Source organism: Melospiza georgiana, chromosome 9 (genome assembly GCF_028018845.1).
Source record: "Melospiza georgiana isolate bMelGeo1 chromosome 9, bMelGeo1.pri, whole genome shotgun sequence".
Taxonomy (NCBI): domain Eukaryota; kingdom Metazoa; phylum Chordata; class Aves; order Passeriformes; family Passerellidae; genus Melospiza; species Melospiza georgiana.
In genome coordinates, this window is record NC_080438.1 from 1,188,760 (window position 1) to 1,210,430 (window position 21,671).

Below are 21,671 nucleotides of genomic sequence, written 5' to 3' on the forward strand. Positions count from 1 at the left end.
AGGGACCACAAATCAATGACCTGCAGTCCCTAGATTTGTGACTCCCTGTAAGCAGGGCTGGCATGGCACCTTGCCATTGTCTGAATGTAAGGGTTAATTGACAAAGCCCCCTCATTGTCATCATATTCCATATACATATCCATATCCACGACATCAGGAGTCAAATGTGTAGCTGGGGTACCAAGCAGGTGTTGGTTTCCAGGGATGGTTGTGTTGGTATTTCCACACACAGCCATTTTAGGGAAATAGTGCAGTCTTACCTGTGTTTGTTACAACATGAAAAAACAGTTGCAGCTGTTCTTGGGCACATACTGTGAAAAAGTGCTTTGAGAAGAAACAAATGTTTTGGGATTCAGCTGGGGCCAGCAGGGTTAAAACATCTCCCGATTGCCTTGGACACTGTATGTGGCGCTCAGGGCTGCACAGAGGGAACTGCCATTTGAGCTCTGCAACACGTGTTATTGTTTCCTAATCTAAGCAAATGTTGCAGGATAAAAAGAAACGCTGCAGGACTTTCTTTTGGGCTTAGGAGGGATAAACTGTTAGCTTAACATTCAGACTGCCAGTGGATTACACTGGGATGAGCTGATGGCTAGCTGTAGGTGTTAGGCCCCGTGTGTCCTGGTGGCACACGTGCAGCCCACCAGCCATGAAGGAAGTGCCAGAATACAGAAAACCTAGAAAAGATTAATTATGCAAAATAACTTCAGCATAAGTGTAGATTTCTATTTGAAGAATCCTCATTTCTGTGCTGTACATTATGTAATATTTGTGTGACGTAAACTCATTAAGCAAGTTGTGGTCTGTTGAGTTAGAGACAAAACCCAGAACTTCCATTAGAACAAAAAAAACTTGCATATGTCCTGTATTCCTGCAATCAAAGATGCATCTTCAGACAGTAGCTTTCATAAGCTGAGGTAAGAAGCCAGCTAATGCTGCATTGAATGGTTTGTACTTTCAGCTCTTTGTCAACTTTCCCAGCACATGTACAAAAACACTTCAGAGTACGAGAGACATTCTTGCTTCTAGAAGTACAGCTTGTGTTGGAAGGGAGGTTAAGTTTTGCTCATAACTGAGTTTTCTTTGGAAGTAAATGGAGGTAGCGGTGTTTATTTGTAAAGTGCATGACTCTGTAAAACCTCTGGAGATAGAGGACAATCTGAGTCTGGTTAGTGCTCTTTAAAGCAAGGCTTTGCAATGAACCTGCCAGTTCTCCATATTTACAGCGTTTTTGCGTGTGTCTCTGCTAGTGGTGGAGTGGTTTTCAAAGCTAGAAAGCAGAAGTTGCATCACTAATTACTGTTTGTTTTTAAGGCCAAGTTCTCCCTCTATGGTCTGTGTTTCCTTAGAACCAGGAGTTGCTATCTTGAGTGGAACATTAATATGATACAATTTAAAAGTTGGAGGCTGTAAAAGAAGTTAGCAGAGCTGTTTGCTACCTTTTATCTTGGTTCAGCATTTGTGTAAAGCAATGTTGCTGAAGCAGACTGACATTATAAATTACTTTCTTTCCCTCCTGAGTATCAAAATGCTCGGGCAGGGGGCATATTTACCTTGGTGCTAGGCCAGCTGTGTGATGCTGATTACCATACTGCTTCCAGGTTCAGCATTCCTGTAGCACTTTCACACAGCTCTTTCCATTTCCTGCATCGCATTTAGTTGGGATTGGGTGTGCAGTTGTGGCATATTCCCTGAGAAAAGCCAGGCGAGACCTGGAGGGCTGACCAAGAAAGACCTTAAGCTGTTTAAGGATTGTAAATTAAAACAAAATAACTTAGGGACACAAATACTGGGTTTCATTTCAGCAGGGCTTAAAAATTAGTCAAAATGTAGTTGGTGAGGCATATACTGAAGTGCAGCTACTGCACAGAGTACCTGGAATCAGCTGGGGAGAGTTGCTGTTCCTCACAGCATTTGGGCAACTGTAAGTAAAGTAGACCAGTCCGGATAAGTGACACATAAAATGTAGATGGCAGTGTCTGAAACAGTGACAGATGTATGTTAGGATGTACTTTTAGTATAGAGCCACTGCACTGGTGCTCTAACACCTTATTTTCTTCAGGGAAGCATGTAGATTTGCCAGAGGTTCCAGACATGTAATTAAAAGCTGTCCAGTAATAAATAATCCTGAGCAGGTCTGTAAACAAGAATGGATGAAAACAATTTGGTCTTTTCTGAGTTCAAAATGCAGAATGTCTTTTTTGAAAGGGGAATGTAACTCCTTGTTTGGAATAGCACACAACTTGAGCCAAAGCTGCTGCATGAACTCATGCCTTGTTTTTTCATCTCTGAACAGTTTAAGTGATCCTGGCCCCAGACTGGTGTGTTCTGTACGCTGCAGTTCTTGGCTAGCCTGAATCTTTTTTTTGGTCCAGTTTTTATATGTCTGCAGAAGCTTTTTTATGTTAAATGTTGTACTTAAAAATTCAAGACAAAGCTTAGTGTTAATGAAAATATGTTAAAATCTTTTCCTTCTCCACCCCATGCTAAAGAGAGAAACTGGATTAAGTACAAACAGCTTCGCTGTCATGGACTTTGGTTGGTGAAAGCAGGCTAGATATATAATAAATGATCTTTATAAAAAGCAATTAGACCAACATGGAGGCAACCCAGAACATTAATGCACTGTAACACATTTTCTTCATCTCTGTCACCAAGCTGCAGCATCAAGAAGAATGGTTCTTCAAACAGCTTGTGGCCACTTTTTGTTGAAGATGCCAGTGCCCTAGAACAGCATATTGTCTGTGTGCAGGTAGATACAAGGAGAGAGTTGAAAAGCTTTGGTTAAGGTTTTTTGCATAGCCAGACTCAAAATCTGAGTTAGTTAATGTTACTGTTCTGTGACAGATTATACTATTTCCCTAGAATAATACTTCTGGAATAGTTCTCATCTTTTTTCTTTAATGTTCCTGCTCTGGGAGATACAGATTACACCAGAGCCTTTGCTGGTAGGTACTGAAGGATATTAAGGTCTATGTAAGAGGGATCATTCAGAAATCTGTCAGTGTAATCGTCATTGAGGCACATCCCATTGCAGCTTAAAAATGTGATGGAATTCTTCTCTTCCTAATGAAAACACTGTTGCTAATCTGTGAGCGAAAGGAAATCAACAATCTAGTGTTTAAATTTAGGATTTCAAGTATTTTTTGTATAGTTCTGCAGTATTCATCGTTGTTATCCTTGTCGGCAGCAAGATGCTTTTGGTCTGGGTCGTCCCACTCAGTGCAAGCCACAAAATGACTAAGTGGTAAAAGATGATGGAGTGTTCCTGCATGGGAAAAAAATCAGTCATCAGGATTGTTGGAGGATGGGGAGGGGTTGCTTTGAGCTGTCCCAGTCTGGTCTTGCAGACTGAATGCCTGCTAGTGGTTAGAATGAATTATGTGCTCTCCTGGAGCATGTTTGCTGGTTGAGCTTCATCCCGAAGGAATCCAGTTCGTGTGCTCTCAGAGACTGGTCTGTGATGTGAAGCAAAGCACTTTTAGTGGGACAGTCAGGAAATGTGAACCCAAGCCAAGATGTTAGTGTAGATGCACCCAGAGAGTGCATTTAAACTGCCGTGTGAGTGCTTGATACACACGGAATGTGCAATCTGAGATCAGCAACACTATTCAAAATCTCAAAAACTGTGTAGCATAGGTGATAAAGGTACAGAAGCAGGTGTAATCAGTATGGAAATTACTTCCATACAGAACAGACTGAAAAACCCTAGAAATTTTCTGTTAGGAAAGCCGATGACTGTAGCCTGAATGTAGCAGATGATTGTAGGCTGTAAAATGGTGCAGGGAGAAGTCAAGGTAAAAGACATTCTTGCTGCCTTGCAGACCTGAAGATAAGTTCTTTTCTGTCTTGTGATGTGATTGATCAAATCAAACTTGAGTATATGTTTGATGACCCCTGCATATAGAATGTTGAGAATACAGAAGAAAACAGAGGCAGTTCAGGACCTGTTTTTTCCTTAGGTGTACCATGATCCTGAGGTGCCTCTGTGCTGACCATTCCAGGTCATTTGAAGCAGAGTATGGGAAGCTATCTGTGCAGACCTCTGACAAAGCAGAGAAGCAGAAATTCTGTGTGGAATGGAGACAGTTTTAACTTGTGGATTGTTAACAGCCTGTGTATTGTGTGTTCAGGTCAATGTCTTGAGGCGGCAGCAGCGCATGATTAAAAACCGTGAGTCAGCCTTTCAGTCACGCAAGAAAAAGAAGGAATACATGTTGGGACTGGAGGCCAGGCTGGAGGCAGCCCTGCTGGAGAATGAGAAACTCAAGAAAGAAAACAGCACGCTGAAGAGGCAGCTGGATGAAGTGGTACTAGAGGTAGGAGATTGTGGTGAAAGTCTGATTTCATATGAAGACAGTTGTTCAGGTGGAAGGGGCTACAACAGAGTTGGGGAAATATTGACTATAGGACCTTTGAGGGTTTCTAGCTCAGCATCCCGGTCCAAGCATGATTTTCACCAACTCTAGGTCAGGATAGCTGACACATTGTCTGGTAGACTTTTCATTCTTTACTTCATGATGCTTCTGCATATTTCACTGGATAGAAGCTGATCATAATGTTTAAACCAAAGTTTTGTTTTTAAGTAGGTCAGGAACGTGTTCACACATAATTAGGCAAGTATAAATCTAAAAATCAAATATAATTTGGTGTATGTACTTGGCTTCTGATATACCCCTGCATATGTGTACCTGTCTTCTACTCAGTGTCTTCTGTTTTCTCTGTCTAGAACCAGAAGCTCAAAGTATCATCTCCGAAGAGAAGGACACTCTGTGTGATGGTGATACTGGCCTTTATAATGTTGAATTATGGTCCGTTGAGGTAAGCTGCTTAGAAATTCCTCTTTGCCTGGCAAGTTTCCTGTCCTGAGATTTTTGTTTGAATCATTAATAATAGCCAGTGTTGTGTTTTAAAGCCTTGAGCTTGAAATCTGAAATCTGTCATTTATTCTCCTCCTGCTTAGGGGAAGATGCTTCTGTATAATGTTTCCTCTTCTGGAATCCTTCTGGCAATAAGGGCTGGATCTTTTACATCTCATTTCTTCTGGTTTGGCATTTTGTTATTCAGTGCCAGCACTCAGCAGTTTGTCTGCTCCATTTATGCCTGTAGAGATTAAGAGCTGTGTTTAGAATCCTTTTAGGAAAAAAAAAGTCAGACTTGGAGAGCTTATCTTCTTGCTCATACCTGTGCTAATTTCAGTAGCTATGACTTGAAGCTGCTTTAGCGCTCAAAATACTCAGGACACCCTGCTGTATATTCCATGCCTTGCAGCCCTGACTCTTAAGATGTGTCCAGCTCCCTCATTACAGAGTAAGCCCTTGTCTCCCAGGTCTGGTGAAGAAGTTGTTCCCTCTCCTTAATTAGTTGAAGTGGTAATCAGAAACTTCTCTTGTTTGAACTGTTATCAGTAGAGTGTAGAAGCCAGAGAACAGCAGGGAAAAGCCACATCACTTGCCAGACACTTTATAAAGAAATCTGTGGAAGAAAGGAGAATAAAAAGAAATACTTCTTGCACATACCTGTCTATTTAACTTGCTTTGGAACATAAAGACCTTTCTGATTGAGCTATTCACTTTTTCAAAGAGGCATAATATTTCAGTAGGATCCCAGTCAGCAGTGTCTGCATTTGTCCTCAAAATCCCAGTCAAACTAAAGGAATGGGATAAATACGGAGGAAGATTTTGTTTCTGACTGTGATAAATTTTTAGAAAGTGATGTTTGTATTTTTAGTATTAGAAAAATTGCTAAAGCTGAAATTACTTCTGAAGTATTTGCACTTACTGCAAATATTGTTTATATCAGGAAGTAAAATACAGCTGATAATTTTGCTTTGATATGGATGATGTTAAGGTAGACCGTTTCTTAGTGTATTTAGGATTTGTATTGTGACTTTTGACTATCAGGCAGAAAAGTCATCTTCCAGATACTAAGGGATTGATTTGTACATCCCATCTACATTTGAAGCATTACTATTCACTTGAGATAGACACTGGTTGAGAATTACTAGAGCCAGTCATCTTTCTAAAGCTGGGGGAAATGTACTTGTGTCTGCATTGCAGTGAGATGATGGAATGCATGAAATTCTTGTTCACGATGGAAGGCTTGGGAACAGAGAGGTGGGTGGAAAGTCTTTTACCACAGTGCTCTGAAGTTTTGTGGCATCTTCCCTACCCCCAAAAATAAGCAAGGTGTTGAGCTCAATGGCAAGGCACTGCTGTCAGAGTGGTCTGGAAGGTCATGTTGCGTTCATGTCTTTGCAGCACTCAGTAACTATAGGAATGTGACAGGGTTAACTTTCTGACAGGTTTAATGTTTAATAAAGTAGATAAAGCAAGAAGAAATCCTTGGGTGTCTGACTGTTCCTGGCCTGTAGAGTAGCTGAGCATGCCAGTGTAACTGCTGTGCCTGAACCAGGTGGTTTGCATCAGCACTGGATTTAGGCAATGAAGAGAAATGTAATTGCAAATTTGCAAGGAATTACTCCTCCTGTTTTTTGTCCTCCCTAGCAGAAGAAATGCTCACACTGCAATTAAAATGCTAGGCTGTATCAAGGTGGTGTGAATGTTTGATTGTGCAATACTCTTTAGAAGACCTGGAATATGAGCTATACAGACAATTTCTTTAGATTTCACTCCTCCCATACGCATTTTCTTCCTTTTATAAAGGTGTCACTGAATGGCAGCTCCATGAACAGGACAGGATTGCTGTTCTGCTTAGTCCTTAACAACAGAAGCTTCCAATATATGTCCTTTTTTTCAGTCCCTGCAATTTCTTACAGAAACAAGTAACTTTTTTTGTGATAATATCCATGCTAGCTTATAGTTCAGCAAAAACACTATTTCCCCCCTAGTTAGCTAACTGTGGAATCCATAATTTCCATGCAGTGGTTAGCTGGAGGTAAATATGTTCTGAAACCTCGTGTTGCCAACTTTTCTATGTAAGAAATCATTTCACTTACACACCTGAGTGGAGGTGCGCCAGCATTTAGGCTCAGGATATTTTGATCCAAACATACTAGCAGTGAATATTTTGTTACTTAAAACCAATGAACTGTTGCAAAGAGAGTGTGACATCCAAAAAAGCAAAATCATGGGAAATTCACCCCCTAAAATCTGTAGCAGACTTTTAAATTCCCTTAGCTGGCTTTATTGTAAGATGCCTTTCAAGTTCTTGTGGGAAGTGGTAGGATTTTTTGAAGACTAGGGGTAAAACAAAAGGGCAGATGTGTAGGTTACCTCTTTCTGTCAAACCAGAGAAAGCAGAGAAACAGTTGGATTGTTTGGGGTTGGGGATGTGAGGCTGAAGAGCAGGCAGTCCTGCAGAGCCTCCATGGCCTGCAGTGGGTCAGTGAAGGTGCAGTGTTTGGGCTCAGCATCCCACAGAGCAATCCCATCTGGATGGGTGGCTGATCTCAGATTGCACATTCTGTGTGTGTCTGTGTTTACTCTGCATTAGTGGATGTGTGTTGCACTAATAACGACTAACACAATTTTTTTAATCAGTCTTAAGTCTTGTTGCCTGTGTGTGTGGTGAGGTGTTTGTAATGTTTTGTGGAGGATGCTGAGACTGCTGTTCTGCTGTTTTAAGATTATGGAAAGCAGTCCAGGATGTGGCAGCCCTTGGCAAACGAGTTTAGCAGATAAAATAATTCTGCTGACACAGGTTTTCATGCTGACAGATAGTGTGGGGGTAATCTGTAATGCTGAACTTGGGAATTTGGGGGTGGGGGTGAAAGTCTGGTAGGGAAGTTGGCCTGTTGACACAAGAAATCTGTTTGAAAATACTGCAGGGAGAGTGCTGCCCAATCTGCTTAATTACTGAGAAGCCTTTCAGAACATCCTTCAGTCTTTGACACAGTACCATGGTATCTCTAAGAAAAGAATGCAAGTCTAATTGTATAGAAATTGAATGCCAGTGCAATTTGAAGATGTGAAAGGGGCTTGTGGGGAGCTAGTGGTCACTCTGCATTAGGTAGTTCTGTGTTACTAAACTCTTTGGGTTTGTTGCTGCTTTGTATTGAAAACTGAAGCTTTCAGTTGTTAAAAGCAGAACTAATTTAGCAGAAATTCTGTTAGTGTTTCTCTTTTATCTGTGTGTTTTATACTAAAAGAGAGGCGCCCAGGAACTTCCCATCTGTGTGTCAGTGAACTATTCTGTAATCTTAGTGAGTTATTTGGATTTGGATTCAACACATGTAAAAACCTCCTTTTATTATTATTTGAGAGTGATTGGTGAGGTGTGTGGAGGGAAGAGGGTATATTTTGGTTCAGCTCATTACTGAGATCACCCCCTTGCCCCAGCCTTGCATTCTGTGAGGTGCAAGGCAGGAACTGGCACCCAGCAGCATTGGGCTGAAGGCAGGGAGCACACAGGCTTTGGCACGGAGCAGGGCTGGGAGCTGGAACCAGGGCAACTGGAGCTGGGTGTCCCTGTGAGCCAGGCTCTCCTGCCTCCATGTGTGCTTTCTGTGGGGCTGGTGTTGGTCCCACTCCCAGCTGCCACAGCATCCTTGAGACATGGCTGGCTGCTGCCATTGACAAACATCTAATTAGCTGTGCTGGTTTTTTAGCACTTACAACATCAAATCTGGTCATTTTCAAATTATTTCAGCTCCTATATGCCTTTTTCTCCTCCTTTGATTTCCACGTTTGTGTTGGACTATGCCTTAGAGTAAACAGATCTGAAAATGTGTTAAACAAGCACGAACAAAGCTGAAACGAATGGCAACCAAGCACATGTTCTAGTCTAAACAATCCATATATTTATTTTGGAAATATTTTTATTTTGATTCTCTTCCCTGTTCTCATTTCAATATAAATTGTCTTGTATGTTTGTTTTGGTTTATTTAATGCAAGTCCTACATGTGATAGTAAAATATTTGCAGGAAAATAACCCAAGTCACATGTAAAATGCAGGAAAAGAAGAACAATCACAGAAGATGCAAAAGATAAATTTTCTGCATCTCTTCTTGGGACCGTAGCAGCAAAGCATGTAAGCTGGTGGCTGTAGCATTATCTTTTTGGCTATAAAAAGTGTTCAGCTAGTTATTTCTTTCCCCATAATCAGTCTGCATAAGCTCACATGGTGGTTGTCACCTAACAGCAATCTTAGAGCATTTATTAAGATGTCAGCCAGCCAGAACGTGTCCTAACTACCACTTTCGCTATGTAGTGGACAGAAAACAAAACTATGAAGTTGGAGGGAGGAAAGGCAGATTTGCAAAGAGATGGGAGCAGGAGGTTTGAGAGGGTGGTGTGATACTGGTTTTTTAGTATTATTATAAATTTTGTGTTTCCTTACAAGTTGGCCACCTCTGTATGGCTGGAATCCCTTTCAAACTGGAAAACAGACTTGAAGATATGCAGGGAGCAGTATGTGTGATGGAGGATGAGTGAGGTGGTGATTGATGCAGCTCAGTACAGCTGCTGCTGTTGCTTCAAAACCTCTTGTGTCTCACTGACCTCAGGCAGCTGCAGTAGAATGGCTGGCCTTTAGCAGAGATGTCATTGCAGCTCCTCTCCAGGGTGTCCTCATGGATTTTCCTCTACTTTCCAGGACTATCCTGGAAACTGAATAATCTATTAAAAATTTAGATCCACTGAGCAGTTGCAAATAAAGACACTGGCCTGGCTGGCTGAGAAGTGATTTGTCATTTGAAATGAAGAAGCAGTGACTTTTGATTCCTGGAGGACTTAGGGGTGTGTCTAATTTCTTAAATTGGTAGCACAAACAGGAAAAAAAATGCAGAAGTGCTAAGAATAATCATCTTTTACTAAAAATGAGGAAATTGCCCAAGGATTGTTCAGTTTGCAAGCTACCATGACCTTCTGTCTGTGAGGATAAAGTAATGAAAATACAAGTCGTTGATAGCAGTACCCAGATTGGCATCCCACCCAGTGTGCAGCAGGCTAGTCAGCACTGCTGGGGTCTGCTGAGCTTTTGGGGCATGAAGGATTTGGGCTGCTGACAGCACCATCCATTGGGCACACCTGTATTGGTGTCACTGTGGTCTAGTGCCCTCACCTGAGCATGTGGGAGACCAGGATTATTCTGAGGTGCATTCAGCAGTGGTGCTGTGCAAGTTTGCTGTTGTTTGAGACTTTATGCTGGACTCTTTGATTAAAGAAAGAGACCTGTTGTGTGGTCAGCAGGAGCGTAGGGATAGCTCAATGATGGGATGTTGGAAAGTTAGAGGAATAATGCCAGCAGGGAGCATTTTCTGTGTGGGTAATGAGCTGGTCTTGTTCCCATACCATCACCTGCAGCAAATGCTGTGCTGCTGCAGATGTGTGGGAGCTGTGTGTTTGTGTTGGGGTCTGTCAGTGCAGATCCCACCCACAGCTGCCAGGCCAAGTCCTGGCGTGGTCTGAAGTCTCCTCTGTGACATGGTATGTTCAGAAACATCCCAAATGTCCCCCCCCTTGAGTCACATGTGCTGAGTAGGCTGAAGTCTGGCACCTGCCCCACATGAAGGGCAGTGACCAGCAGCTCAAACAGCATTCTTTTGGCCTTACATCAGTTTGTTTCCTGAACATTTCTTCTGGACTCTGTGTGTGCCCCTTCCTGCCTCCGTTCCAGAGCAAAGTGGGGCAGGTTGGTTGGAAGCACGGATGGCTTGCAGGAGGAGTGGAACTTCCAAACTCAGGGTGACAGCTCAGAGCCTCTCTGAGAGGGGTTCTGAGAGCAGAGCACTGCAGATCATGGGCTGTACTTCAGGGTCAGTTTCTTTTCCTCAGTTCATCCACTCATGGGCTTTCTTTGCACTTGTTTGCAGGATAAAAAAGGACTGGTTTTCTGCTTTTTGCAAGCCTCAATAGCCTCTCATATGTCTTCAGGAGGCTGATAGGCTTAGATGTGGTGTATAGTAAACCTACATACAAATGATGACAGTCAAATGCCTATTAATTTCTTACTCACTAGTAGAGAGGAACTGGTGAAATGTGAAGAACAAACTGTGAGTGGAGTGCATGAGGCATAAAACTGTGCTATGTAAGGCAGGCCCATGGCTTCTGGCTGTCAAGGAGAGATGAAGCCCTCCGGGTGTTATAGCAGAAGCATCAGAAGACATTTGAGGATCTTAACACTTGTAGTACAGGAAACTTAATATGGTGTTTGTGACACTGAAAGAAAATGTTTCAGTGCTGAGCTGAGTGTATATTTGTGTTGGAGATGGCCAAAAGATATAAAACTGCTTCTGCAGCACACCTTTGGTCTTGTGTTGTAGTTTCTCCTTGAAGACAGAGGGAGAAATTGAGAGAAAAAGGACAGGCTGAGAGAATTGGGTATGGGTCTAGGTTCCAGACCTTTCAATACCTCTCTTGATAGTTGATGCTGGAACAAAATTGGATATCTTTGGTTTTCTTACAAACTACAGCTCTGGGAGCAGGAAGGGATTCCTTCCTCTGTCCTCTGCTGATCACAGCCACAAGCTTTGGCAATAAAGGCCAGATAATGGTACGGAGTTTTCTAAGCAAAAAAAAGTGCTCTGGGTGTCAATATCTGTTTTCTTCCTTTCCAGAGGCTTTATTAAAAATTTGCTATTTAAATTAATTACTATTTAAAGCATGCAAAACACAGCAAAAATATACAAAAACTCTTCTTTGGGTTGCTTTCCTCCTCTTCCAGTGCAGAGGAGGAAGGCTGGGCTGCTCTCTCCAGCCCAGCACTCAGAGGAGGGCAGCTGTGGAGCAGCCCTCAGGAGAAGGCAGAGCCTTGCTGTCAGCAGATGGGGCACTCATTGGGAGTAGAAAGGAGAAATACTTTCCAGAGAGTGTCTGGCACTATGGCAGCCTTGTCTGGAATCAGTTAGGAAGAGGACAAGGTCTTTGGTTGGTGTCTCCTTGCAATGTCAACTTTAGCTTGTTGGAAACTTCCCAGCTCATGCTCAGGGTTCTGTCCCCAGAAAACTCTTTGTTATGATACCACTATTGGCTTTGGTCTACAAGTTACTGTACAACTTAAATGTCAGTATTCAAAACTTGAAATGCACAGGATTTGTTCAGCCAGAAGCACAAATGAAATTTAGTTTGGGCTCCTGGCAAGACTTGCTTTCACATTTATCAAACTGACATTCAAACCAAAGAAGTAAAAATACAGCTAAAATATCAGGTGCCTGGAGAAACCATGGCAGGAGTGCTGCTTTTCTTTCCCTCTTATAATCAAATTTATCTACACGTCGGAACAAACATCTGCATGAAGTATTTAGTGGTTCTTTCTTTTTTCCCTTGGATCTGGTTTTGCATCTGAACAAGCCAAGAGCTCAGCCAGCTTGGGACAGGGTGTTTGTGGCTTGTGAAAACCCTTTCATGCTCACAGTATCTGGGACGTCCAAATGCAGGCTCTAAAGCCTTGCTAGGCACCCCAGGTGTGTGAGTGAGCTAAACAAGAAAGATTCCAAGGAAATATTCCAACTTCTAAAAGACTGTCTTGCCCAGTAAAGCCAATTCTCAGCTTCAGTCTTTTTTTACTTGTAATGTGGGGCAGTGACTCTGTTCCTGCAGTTAGCAGGACTTGCACAGAGCAGGTATGCCAAAGTGCTCTTCCTTTTCCAACTTCTCATCTTGTAGCTCAACAGGATGAAAAAACTGACAAGGCTTTTGCCATCTGTCATATTAAACCAGTTCTTAAACTAACTGTCGGTATCTTAGTTGAAAATACTGTTTTTCTGAAACTTTCTTCCCTCTGAATGGGATCTTCTACCTTTCTTTTTCACATTTGCTGGCCTCTTCTGCCTGATGCTTTTAAATGCCCAATATTTACTTGCTCCTCAGTGTCGTGGTGCTGGGATCTGTTCTGTAGACCCTTCCTGTTGCTGCTTGTATTGTTGCTGTTCTGGTTAGCACTTGTGAAGCTCAGCATGCCTGAGGTCAGCAGATGTTTCCAGATGCAGCTCTGCAGGGCAGGTCCATCATCATCCCAGCTGCTTGGAGGGATTCCTTGCTCCTAAGTCATGCCTTTCCCCCATATTAATTTGAGATGAAGAAGGAGGAATATTTCTGGTGCCCTGTCTCAGGCCCTCAGGTACCCACATGGCAAGGAAAGGACTTGGAGAAACTGGAGGATGTGGACCATTACCTGCATGTCCTCTCCTATTTGTTTCCTGAAGATGGAGCCCTATTTATAGACAAACTTGACTAGTGTTCCCTCTGGGGAGAAGAGAAGAGAAAGAAATGATACATGAGAACAACATCTTCAGTTCAGATGGGGAAAAAACTAACAAAATTAGCAAAACTACCCAAGTAATTAGAAGGTGACAGTGGGGCAGGATTTCAATTTGTGGGGCTTTTCCTTATCCAGAACTAAAGTTATTTTGGTTTCAGGTCATTGCCACAAACCAGGAGAGCAACAAAGGGGATTTTTACATTTCTTTTTTTTCAGACGTACCTGAGACATTGAGAAGGAACAGTCATTTGCAATGTCCTAGAAAAAGAATGGGAAAGAGGGAGTGCAAAAGTGGCCTATATAGCAGAAATTGCTGCTAGCTCTGTTTCAAAAGAAAAATAAACGATCCTGATAAAGGAAAGGGCATTGGGAAAAATACCCTGATATCATATCTTGTTCTCAAGTTTGTGTTCACATTGTGAGAAGTGGGCACCATGGTTTATGCTTGTAAGGATGGCAAAGCATACTCTGTTCACCTCCTTCTTTGCCTTTTGCTTTTGAAGGTATCTTCTTTCAGGTTGAAACATCCCATGCTCAGTTGATGAAAAGATACAGATGGTTTATCCTTGAGAAGAGGGGAAAATAAACATTTCCTCTCTTCTAGAGCTGATGCAATAAATGTGGTGTGTGTGGTTTAGAATGGGTGTGTAGCTAAAACAACTAAATCACAGAAAGGAAGATTAGTTGTGCTTGTGGTGCAGTGTGTGTCTTTGTCCTTGGTTTGGATTTGTCTCTGTTGTTGGGAGTTCAGGGTGAGCTGCAGCAGGAATGAATTGTATGTGACACTTCACCTCGCCAAGTTGGAACCTGAAATAACAAGAATTGCTTTTGCAGAATGAGACAAATAGGAAGGAAGTGCATCATGGATAAAAAGCAGTTTGTTGCAGTTCTTCTGTTTAGATTTTTTTCTCAGCTTTAACTAACTAATTACGTGGACAGTTTCTCTGGTTCTGTGTGTCATTTTGAATAGGAAAGAAGAGAAGTAGGATAGGCTAAAACACCAGATCCAGGAGGTTCAGCAGCACACTGGATGGCTGATACACTTCAGGCTGTGGAGAAGGGATTTGCAGGACAGTTAACAACTTTCAGATCTTCTGAGGGATATTCTTGGTCTAATGAATAAAGTGCCATGTACTTCTAGCTGTCATGACTCCAGATTAAGTACAGTAAGGGCAGTTCACAGGTGAGTGGCTTCCAACAGGAATGTGAGGCATCTGTTTAAACATCAGCCTTAGTCTTGCTCTCTGGTTCTTGGGCTTGAGATGCTGCCAGTTGTGCTCATGCTTTCGTTGGCAGAGAAGAGATATGATCTCATAAAACCTAGTAGGTAGTGGGGATTGATTCTGTAAAATTGGATAGGCCTGGTGTTGCCCAATAGGCGGTAATGAATGAACCATCCAGCTTTCTGTGCAGGAGAAGCAATGAGACATTTGGATACACTGTACACAGGCAGTAAGGAAACTGTGAGTACTTTTCTGCCCATTGGCACAAGTGAAAGCAGAGCCCGTAGCATTTCTGCTGCCCTCATTCCGTGCTGCTGCCTAGAAACCTGGAGGAGAGAGGCAGTCAAAGCAACATCAGCCTGAGTCTAGGATTGTCCTGACTCCTCTGGTTCAGAACATTACACAGTTGCTCACAGGGTCACTGCTAATGGGAGTGCAAAAGTGTTGGCAAAAGAGAAGGAATTTCTAGGCAATTTTGTCTGCCTTCTGCTTAATTGTGGAGTATTTAATCTGCCCTCCTTGCTAGGTTTTGCCTGTCTCCATTTGTATTTGTTGCCTGTTGCAAAGTGATGCCATGTAAAACCAGGAAATACTTGTCAGCTGGACAGGAGGAGTGGGGCATGAGTTAAAATATACCCTGTGAACTGCTGAGTTAAAATATACCCTGTGAACTGCTATCAGCATGAATGGCAGAGATCTCGTCAGTGCGCTGCATTGCATTTTTATATTTTCACTCTGTTGCTGCTGGTGATGCTCTGCTGTTGGCAGCCAAGAAGGTTAGGATTTGGGTTTGTAAACATGCATATTTCAGGAAGCAACTGTGTTATGAAAGAGGAAAGCCAGCTGCTGGAGAGGAGAAACTGAAGTATTGCTTCTGTGCTTTTGAGAGTTCTCAGTTGTAGCTCACCCTTCTGAAGATGGGGTTCTCTGTTCACATGTGCAGTGCTGCTCCCTCTCTGCATGGAGGGCTGCACAGACACTCCTGGCTGGCTGAGCAGCCTCCAGGCCAGGATCCTCCAGTCCATGCCAGCACACACCAGATCAGGGTGTCTGCACCATGGCCTGTTGCCCGTGGGGCTGTTGGCCCTGCCAGTTGTTCTAAATCCAAGTAGAACTGAACATATTTAGGTTTGTGTACAGTCCTGGTAGATGTCTGGTGTAACATTCCAGGCTTGCAGCTGCATGGAATTTGATAGCTAAGTTTTCCTTACATGTTGTATTCATATAAACTGTGTAGATTGTACTTTGAGGCTGATGAAAGTTGAAGTTTTGGCGTGCTTTGACTTGATTGTAGATAATTTTCTTATCCCTGTAGACCTGGGTTACAAGCAGAGTGTTCTTAGTTTCAGCAGGTGTAGTTTGTGTGGGGGAATGTGAAAACTAGAGCATCTGAATCCTTCAATCAATTAAAACTGAAAAAGAGAACAGAAATTCTTTTCTGACTACTACTGCTTTGAACAATTATATTACAGTGACACCTCAGTTTTTTACAGTAGATACAACATGAACCTTATCCATGTAATGTAACAGCAGCCAGAAACTTCTCCACCTGAGTGTTAAATGCCTTACAGAAAAGTGCCTTGCAGAGCTCTTACGTGTGTGATACATTTTGCTATGTTTATTGTGTTTTCCAGTGTATTTGAAAAGGATCCAAATGGAGTAGATTCCACTGTGAGTTCCAACCACCGGACCAGAAATCTTCTGGAGTTCTCAGCTCACCAGGAGTCCAGCACAGCTCAGAAGATACCTGAGGGCATTGTTTCAGAGAAGAGTAATAGGTGAGATCAAAACCTTTTACGTATTTTGGGTGGTAGAGGGCACTGGTGCTTTTAGCCCTCACTGCCTTGCTCACCTTTTTGGCCGGTGCTCTTGCTGCTTCTACAGAGTACCTGAGTTCTAAGCACAGTGTTTTGAAAGCTTCTCAGTTTGCTTTTCAAATGAATATGATGTTTTATCTCCCAGAGTACCCAATGTGTAGAGCTTCAGAAGTGTACACGTGGCTGTGCTGCACGGTGTTAGGGAAGGGAGCTTATCCACAAGTGCTTGTCACCAAGACTTCCAGGACCTTCTTCAATTCAGCTGTTTGCTTTTTTCCTCTGATCTATATTTTAGGTTGCATAGTTGTGATAGCTGTCATGTTATCTATCTCTTCTTACTTTTCATGCTGGAGTACTTGTTTTCTTAGTTGCTCCAGAGAAGACTGGGGAAGTTCACAAGTAAGAACACACTATGCACTTTGCAGTCTCTTTGTCATTTTAAAAAGTCCATCTGAGTCCATCCCTGTGCTTATCCATTATTTAATTCAATACTGCCTTTCAGGCTTCCTAGATCTCCAGCATGCAGTGCATAAGTGAACATATAATTGCCTCCAGATTGCAGTCTGGCTAATGCAGCTCATGTTTTCCCGTTACAAGATCTATCCTATTAGACTGTCCTTTTCCAGCAGAGTGTTTTGGCTGGTTGAACAAAGCCAGGCACAGATGTGCAGAAAGCCCTAATGTATTTTGCCATGCAAAAAGAAAGCAATAAATCAGGAGCATTTTAAGGCTGTAGCCATGGTGAGGGCTTTGTATCCTACGTGCTGCATTTCAGACCATGACCTGTGGGACAGAAGAGTGGAGTGGTTCTCTCAGGAGGATGTGCTCGTGCCTGTACCTCCTTTTCTTTCTCTGCTTCTCCCTGGGTTTGGCAAGCTGTGAGCTTTTTGCTGCATATTCTTTATCAGTCCTAGATGCAGTAGAGAGAAGCGGACATGAAGTTGGAGAGAAAGCTGGGAAAGGGAGGGGATTATGAATAAGGCTTTCATAAGCTCTTATACCTGAATTTTCAGAAAGAATTTGAGGTTCAGGAGCTACACGTCTGTCAAAATCAAGAGGACTACAGCTGTTACATTGATAACCAGTCAGGAGAGAAACCTACATTAGATATTTGGTGATAAATAGTTAACCCCTCAGGAATTGCTGAATGCTATGGATTTTTGTACTGAGAAATACATGCTCCTTTTCACTTCTTATCAAAACTAAGCTAGTTTCTGGAGACAGAGATGTAAATCCTCTCCATTCAGTTATAATATAGTTTGTGGCTGCTCAGTTGTTACATAGGTTATGGTCTTTCTATCTGCATGGTTTTAGTGGATAATAAATATTATTTCTGTAGCAAGTCTTGCACAGGAATGAAAAAGAAAGTTGTGTCTGCAGACATCACATAGTTTGCATACTATGAGGAATATTTTACAGACTACATATTCTATCAATATCTGGCCTTCTTGGGAAGAGATCCAACATCTGCTAATGCTCATCTGTCTGCCCTGCACTGAGAGCTGTCAGCCCCCTTTGAGGGATTGACTAAGAACATTGGATGTTTGATAGGAATTGTTACTCACCTGTTTCAGAGGTCTCACAGGAGCAGCTGTAACATTCATGGGTCTGCTGGTGATAGTGCTCATTCTCTGGCTTTGGTCAAAGGGTCATGAAAAAGTTTTTTAAGGGATTTCTTGCTGTGCTTTTGTTGATTTTTCCCAGGTATGACCGTTCTGTATCTGATAACAAAGCACTAATGATAGTCTCAGAAGAACCACTGTTATATATTTCACCACCACCACCACCCTGCCGGCCTCTGATCAACAGGACAGAGTCACTGAGGTGAGAAAACAACCTGTTGAGAGCATTTACAGTTTATTAGGGGTTGATACATCAACTCTGTGTTGGCTGAGTGCTGCTGGACAGCTGTGGATGATACTGTTGTCCATTCATCATGTTAATCCAGTACGTGACCAGTGTCTCCTGAGTGTCTGCACTGTCCAATCCCTGTCACAGACACGTTTTATGAAAAATCCTTTCCTTAGGGTTTTTCCTCCTGAGAGGCTGAGAGGCCTCAGGAACAAAATGTAAACATTGATTATCTGCTGCTGTGGAATGCAATGGGTGCATCTGTGATTGGATCATGTGGTTGTTTGTAATTAATGGCCAATCACAGTCAGCTGGCTCAGACAGAGAGCAGAGCCACAAACCTTTGTGATCATTCTTTCTTTTTCTATTCTTAGCTAGCCTTCTGATGAAATCCTTTCTTCTATTCTTTTAGTATAGTTTTAATGTAATATGTATCATAAAATAATAAATCAAGCCTTCTAAAACACAGAGTCAGATCCTCGTCTCTTCCCTCATCCTAAGACCCCTGTGAACAGTGTCACACAATGCCTGCTGTCATAAGGACTACTTGGATCTTTGTAATGTTTCCATGATTTTTAGTAATGATTTTCACCACTCTGTTTTCACACTGGTCATTTGCAATAACCAAATAACAATTTTCTGATAGTCTGGGAGGTTTTCATGACTTAAAAGAGAGGTCACTTCATATGTAGAAGTGTTAGTGATGTGGAAATCAAGTCCAGCTAAAAGCCTTTCCCAGCTGAGTTATATAAAAGATGGTCTTCTGTTCTTCAACTTCTGATAGAAGCAGTCTGAACATGACATTGCAGATGTTCTTTTTTCACTGTTCGAAAACACTTAGCTCCACTTTTTCCGTAGATATGAGTCACTAACCTTATCTCCATTCTCTTTGTCCATCCTTTCTCTCAGATTTATTTGCCAAAATTTATCCTTAATCAATAATTTGTCTTGAATTGATCAACTTTTGATTTTAAATTTAAGTGGTCCTTCCTGTAATTTCAAAATTACTGTTTGTTGGGCAAAAGAAAGGACAAAAGAATGGGTGTTTCCACATCTATTTTATGTGGGAACACCCGTGAATCTAATACTTTATAGATAAATCTTAAAATTGTATTTTCTTCCTGTGGTATTAAAAATAAGTTATTATAAGGTGAAATAATAGTAATCTTCAGATGCCTTGTAGTGGCCACCTAGAACAGAGGCTAGACAAGACTAACAGAGTAAAAGCAGGGTATTTATTAAAGGCCTGCAATAGGTACACCTTGGGCAGTCGAAGCTCATCCAGGGCCTACACCCAAAAATGGATGACAGTCATTTGTTTTCATACTTTTGCATGTTTGGTCCATTTGCATATTGGGGGTTAATCTTCCAGTTACCGGTTCAGGTAATGAAGTAATTTAACCCAAGTTTGCACCCCCCCAACTCACTTTTGTTGATGTTTCTCAGGGCCTAAGGCAGGGAGGCGTCTTTGATTCCCAGGCCTAGAGAGGAATTGATGTGTCTGACCAAAATGTGAAGACGATAGCTAACACTGTATGTGTACACGCTAAAGAACTGCAGGATTACAAATACACGAAAAACATAAAAACTAAAATCCCAAGGCATCATCTCCGTGGCAGCTGAGCTGTTGTGTAACACTGCACCGTGGTGGCAGTGCTGTGTGCGGTGTGTGCTGACGCTGTGCTCTCCTAGGCTGACCCACGAGCTGCGAGGATGGGTGCACAGGCACGAGGTGGAGCGCACGCGGTCGCGGCGCCTGAGCAACAGCCAGCAGCAGCAGCGAGCGCGGGTCCCGCAGGTACGCCAGCAAAAATCCCATTCCACAGGGCACTCCCCCCCTACACGTGCACCTGGCGTCACAGACAGGAGTGGCCGTCGTGCCTGGGATCAGGGCAGCCAACACGTCCCATTTTAAATTGCTCCGTTTGGTTGGTTGTTGCATCGTCGGATTTGTTCTTCCGTTCGTGCTCTTGGATTCAGGGTTTTGAATTGCTTTTTGCAGCCATCAAAATGTGTTCGGCGTTTTCTAAAAGTAAATAAATTGTTATACTTTTTAGGGCTTCTCTGTAAGGATAAGCAATTGCTTAGTGGAGAGAAATACAACCTCTACAGCACATTCATCTGACTCACTGTTAAGGGTGACAGCTGATTCGTTTTGTTGAAATATTTCTATTGTTTAAATTATTGCCAGAGGGATTTTTTTTTTGGTATGACTACAGAATTATGAGACTTGTGCTCATATTTCTTATTTTTTAAAATCTCTTTTATCTAGATGGCATACTTACATTAAGGCTGAAATTAAGACAATGAGTTTTCAAAGTATTTAAATTGGTTAGATGTAGCAATGTTGTGGCGGGCGGTTGTCCAGAGCATTACAATGCGGGAAAGACTGCAGTATTCTAGAGAAGTGTTGTGTATTAAACTTGAGATCCTTCTCACCTGTGTCCAGAGCAGAATGGTAGAATGTTTAGAAATGCTGTCTATGATGCCAAGCTCCCTTTCTTGTCTCTGAATGTTGCCTTCAAATTTGGCTGTATTAAAATCTTGCTGGTTTTGTTTTTCCAACTTGATTGATGACCATTTCAGTTTCTCATGTTTCAGTGGAAAAATGCACGTTTCTGGTGCAGGGTGCTGATTAACCTTTGCCCCCCATTCTGTGTGTTGTATTTAATGTAGTGGCAAACCACAGAATTGCTTATTGGTTTCACTTTGTGTCACCTTTTCTTTTTTCCCCTTTTTCAGAGGTCCCTCAGTGACAAAGCAGATTCCCAGCTAATGGCCATGCCTTACACAGACACCAGTCTCAGGTAAGGCAGAACAGCTCCTTTGTTATTGCTTTCTACTTGGTAACCTAGTTTTTCACCAACCAGTTGGTAAAGAATGACCATTTTCATCTTCTCGGAGTTCTTAAGCCAAATACATCTACTTTTCTTGGTCTAATTCTCTCCCTTAGCAAATAACAGCTTCTAATTATTTATATTACAGTTGAAGGGACCCCTGTATCACAGCTGTACTCTTCCAGGGATTTTCTAGCTATGAATTCTAAGAAAATCTTTGCTTTGCTGTCCAGAGTCCCTTTCTAAACAGATTTGAATATTTAGGGAAAAACAGGGGGAACAGACTTTGGACTCTGAGAACATCGTTAGTTTATAAGAAGGTTTCAAAGAGCCATGAGTCTGGTAAGGGAGAGGTTTCTCTCACTATCTTCAAGGGTAGAGCCAGCACCAAATTGGTATGATGAACTTAAAGTGCCATTGTATCTCATTTGCATTCTTTGTCTCCATCTGCTGACTTTTCTCTGGTGATTACTGGAGCATGTTCATGGATAGTTTCCTGATGTCCCCTGCCCACCCCTCTTCATAACTATCCTGCCCCTCTTCCCTGGAAAGTACTGGACAGAAAAGATTTAGGAAACAAAGTTTCTCTCTCCTGATCTCTGTGTGAAACTGTTTAGAAGAGTGTCTGCTTTGAAGTGCCAAAGAGGAGTGTAAGAGCAGAACGGAGTATGGAGGGCACTTTTTGGTGAGAACACCACCTGAAATGGTGCTGTGGCAAGTAAGACAGCTGTGGCCTTCCTGTTTGCACTGCTGCTTTGAAAGCAGCATCAGCCTGGGGGAAA

General features: G+C 42.3%; 1 protein-coding gene across 2 annotated transcripts in view; it reads left to right on the top strand.

Annotated features, from left to right (window-relative positions):
• ATF6 (activating transcription factor 6) overlaps window positions 1-21,671 on the top strand; it is a 72,494-nt gene that overhangs the window by 7,549 nt on the left and 43,274 nt on the right. For both annotated transcript variants that reach the window (XM_058030119.1, XM_058030120.1), the window contains exons 8-13: window positions 4,134-4,319; window positions 4,730-4,821; window positions 16,019-16,162; window positions 17,906-18,025; window positions 19,745-19,850; window positions 20,795-20,859. In XM_058030119.1, coding sequence (XP_057886102.1) covers window positions 4,134-4,319; window positions 4,730-4,821; window positions 16,019-16,162; window positions 17,906-18,025; window positions 19,745-19,850; window positions 20,795-20,859 — 713 coding nt within the window. The remainder of the gene's footprint in view (window positions 1-4,133; window positions 4,320-4,729; window positions 4,822-16,018; window positions 16,163-17,905; window positions 18,026-19,744; window positions 19,851-20,794; window positions 20,860-21,671) is intronic.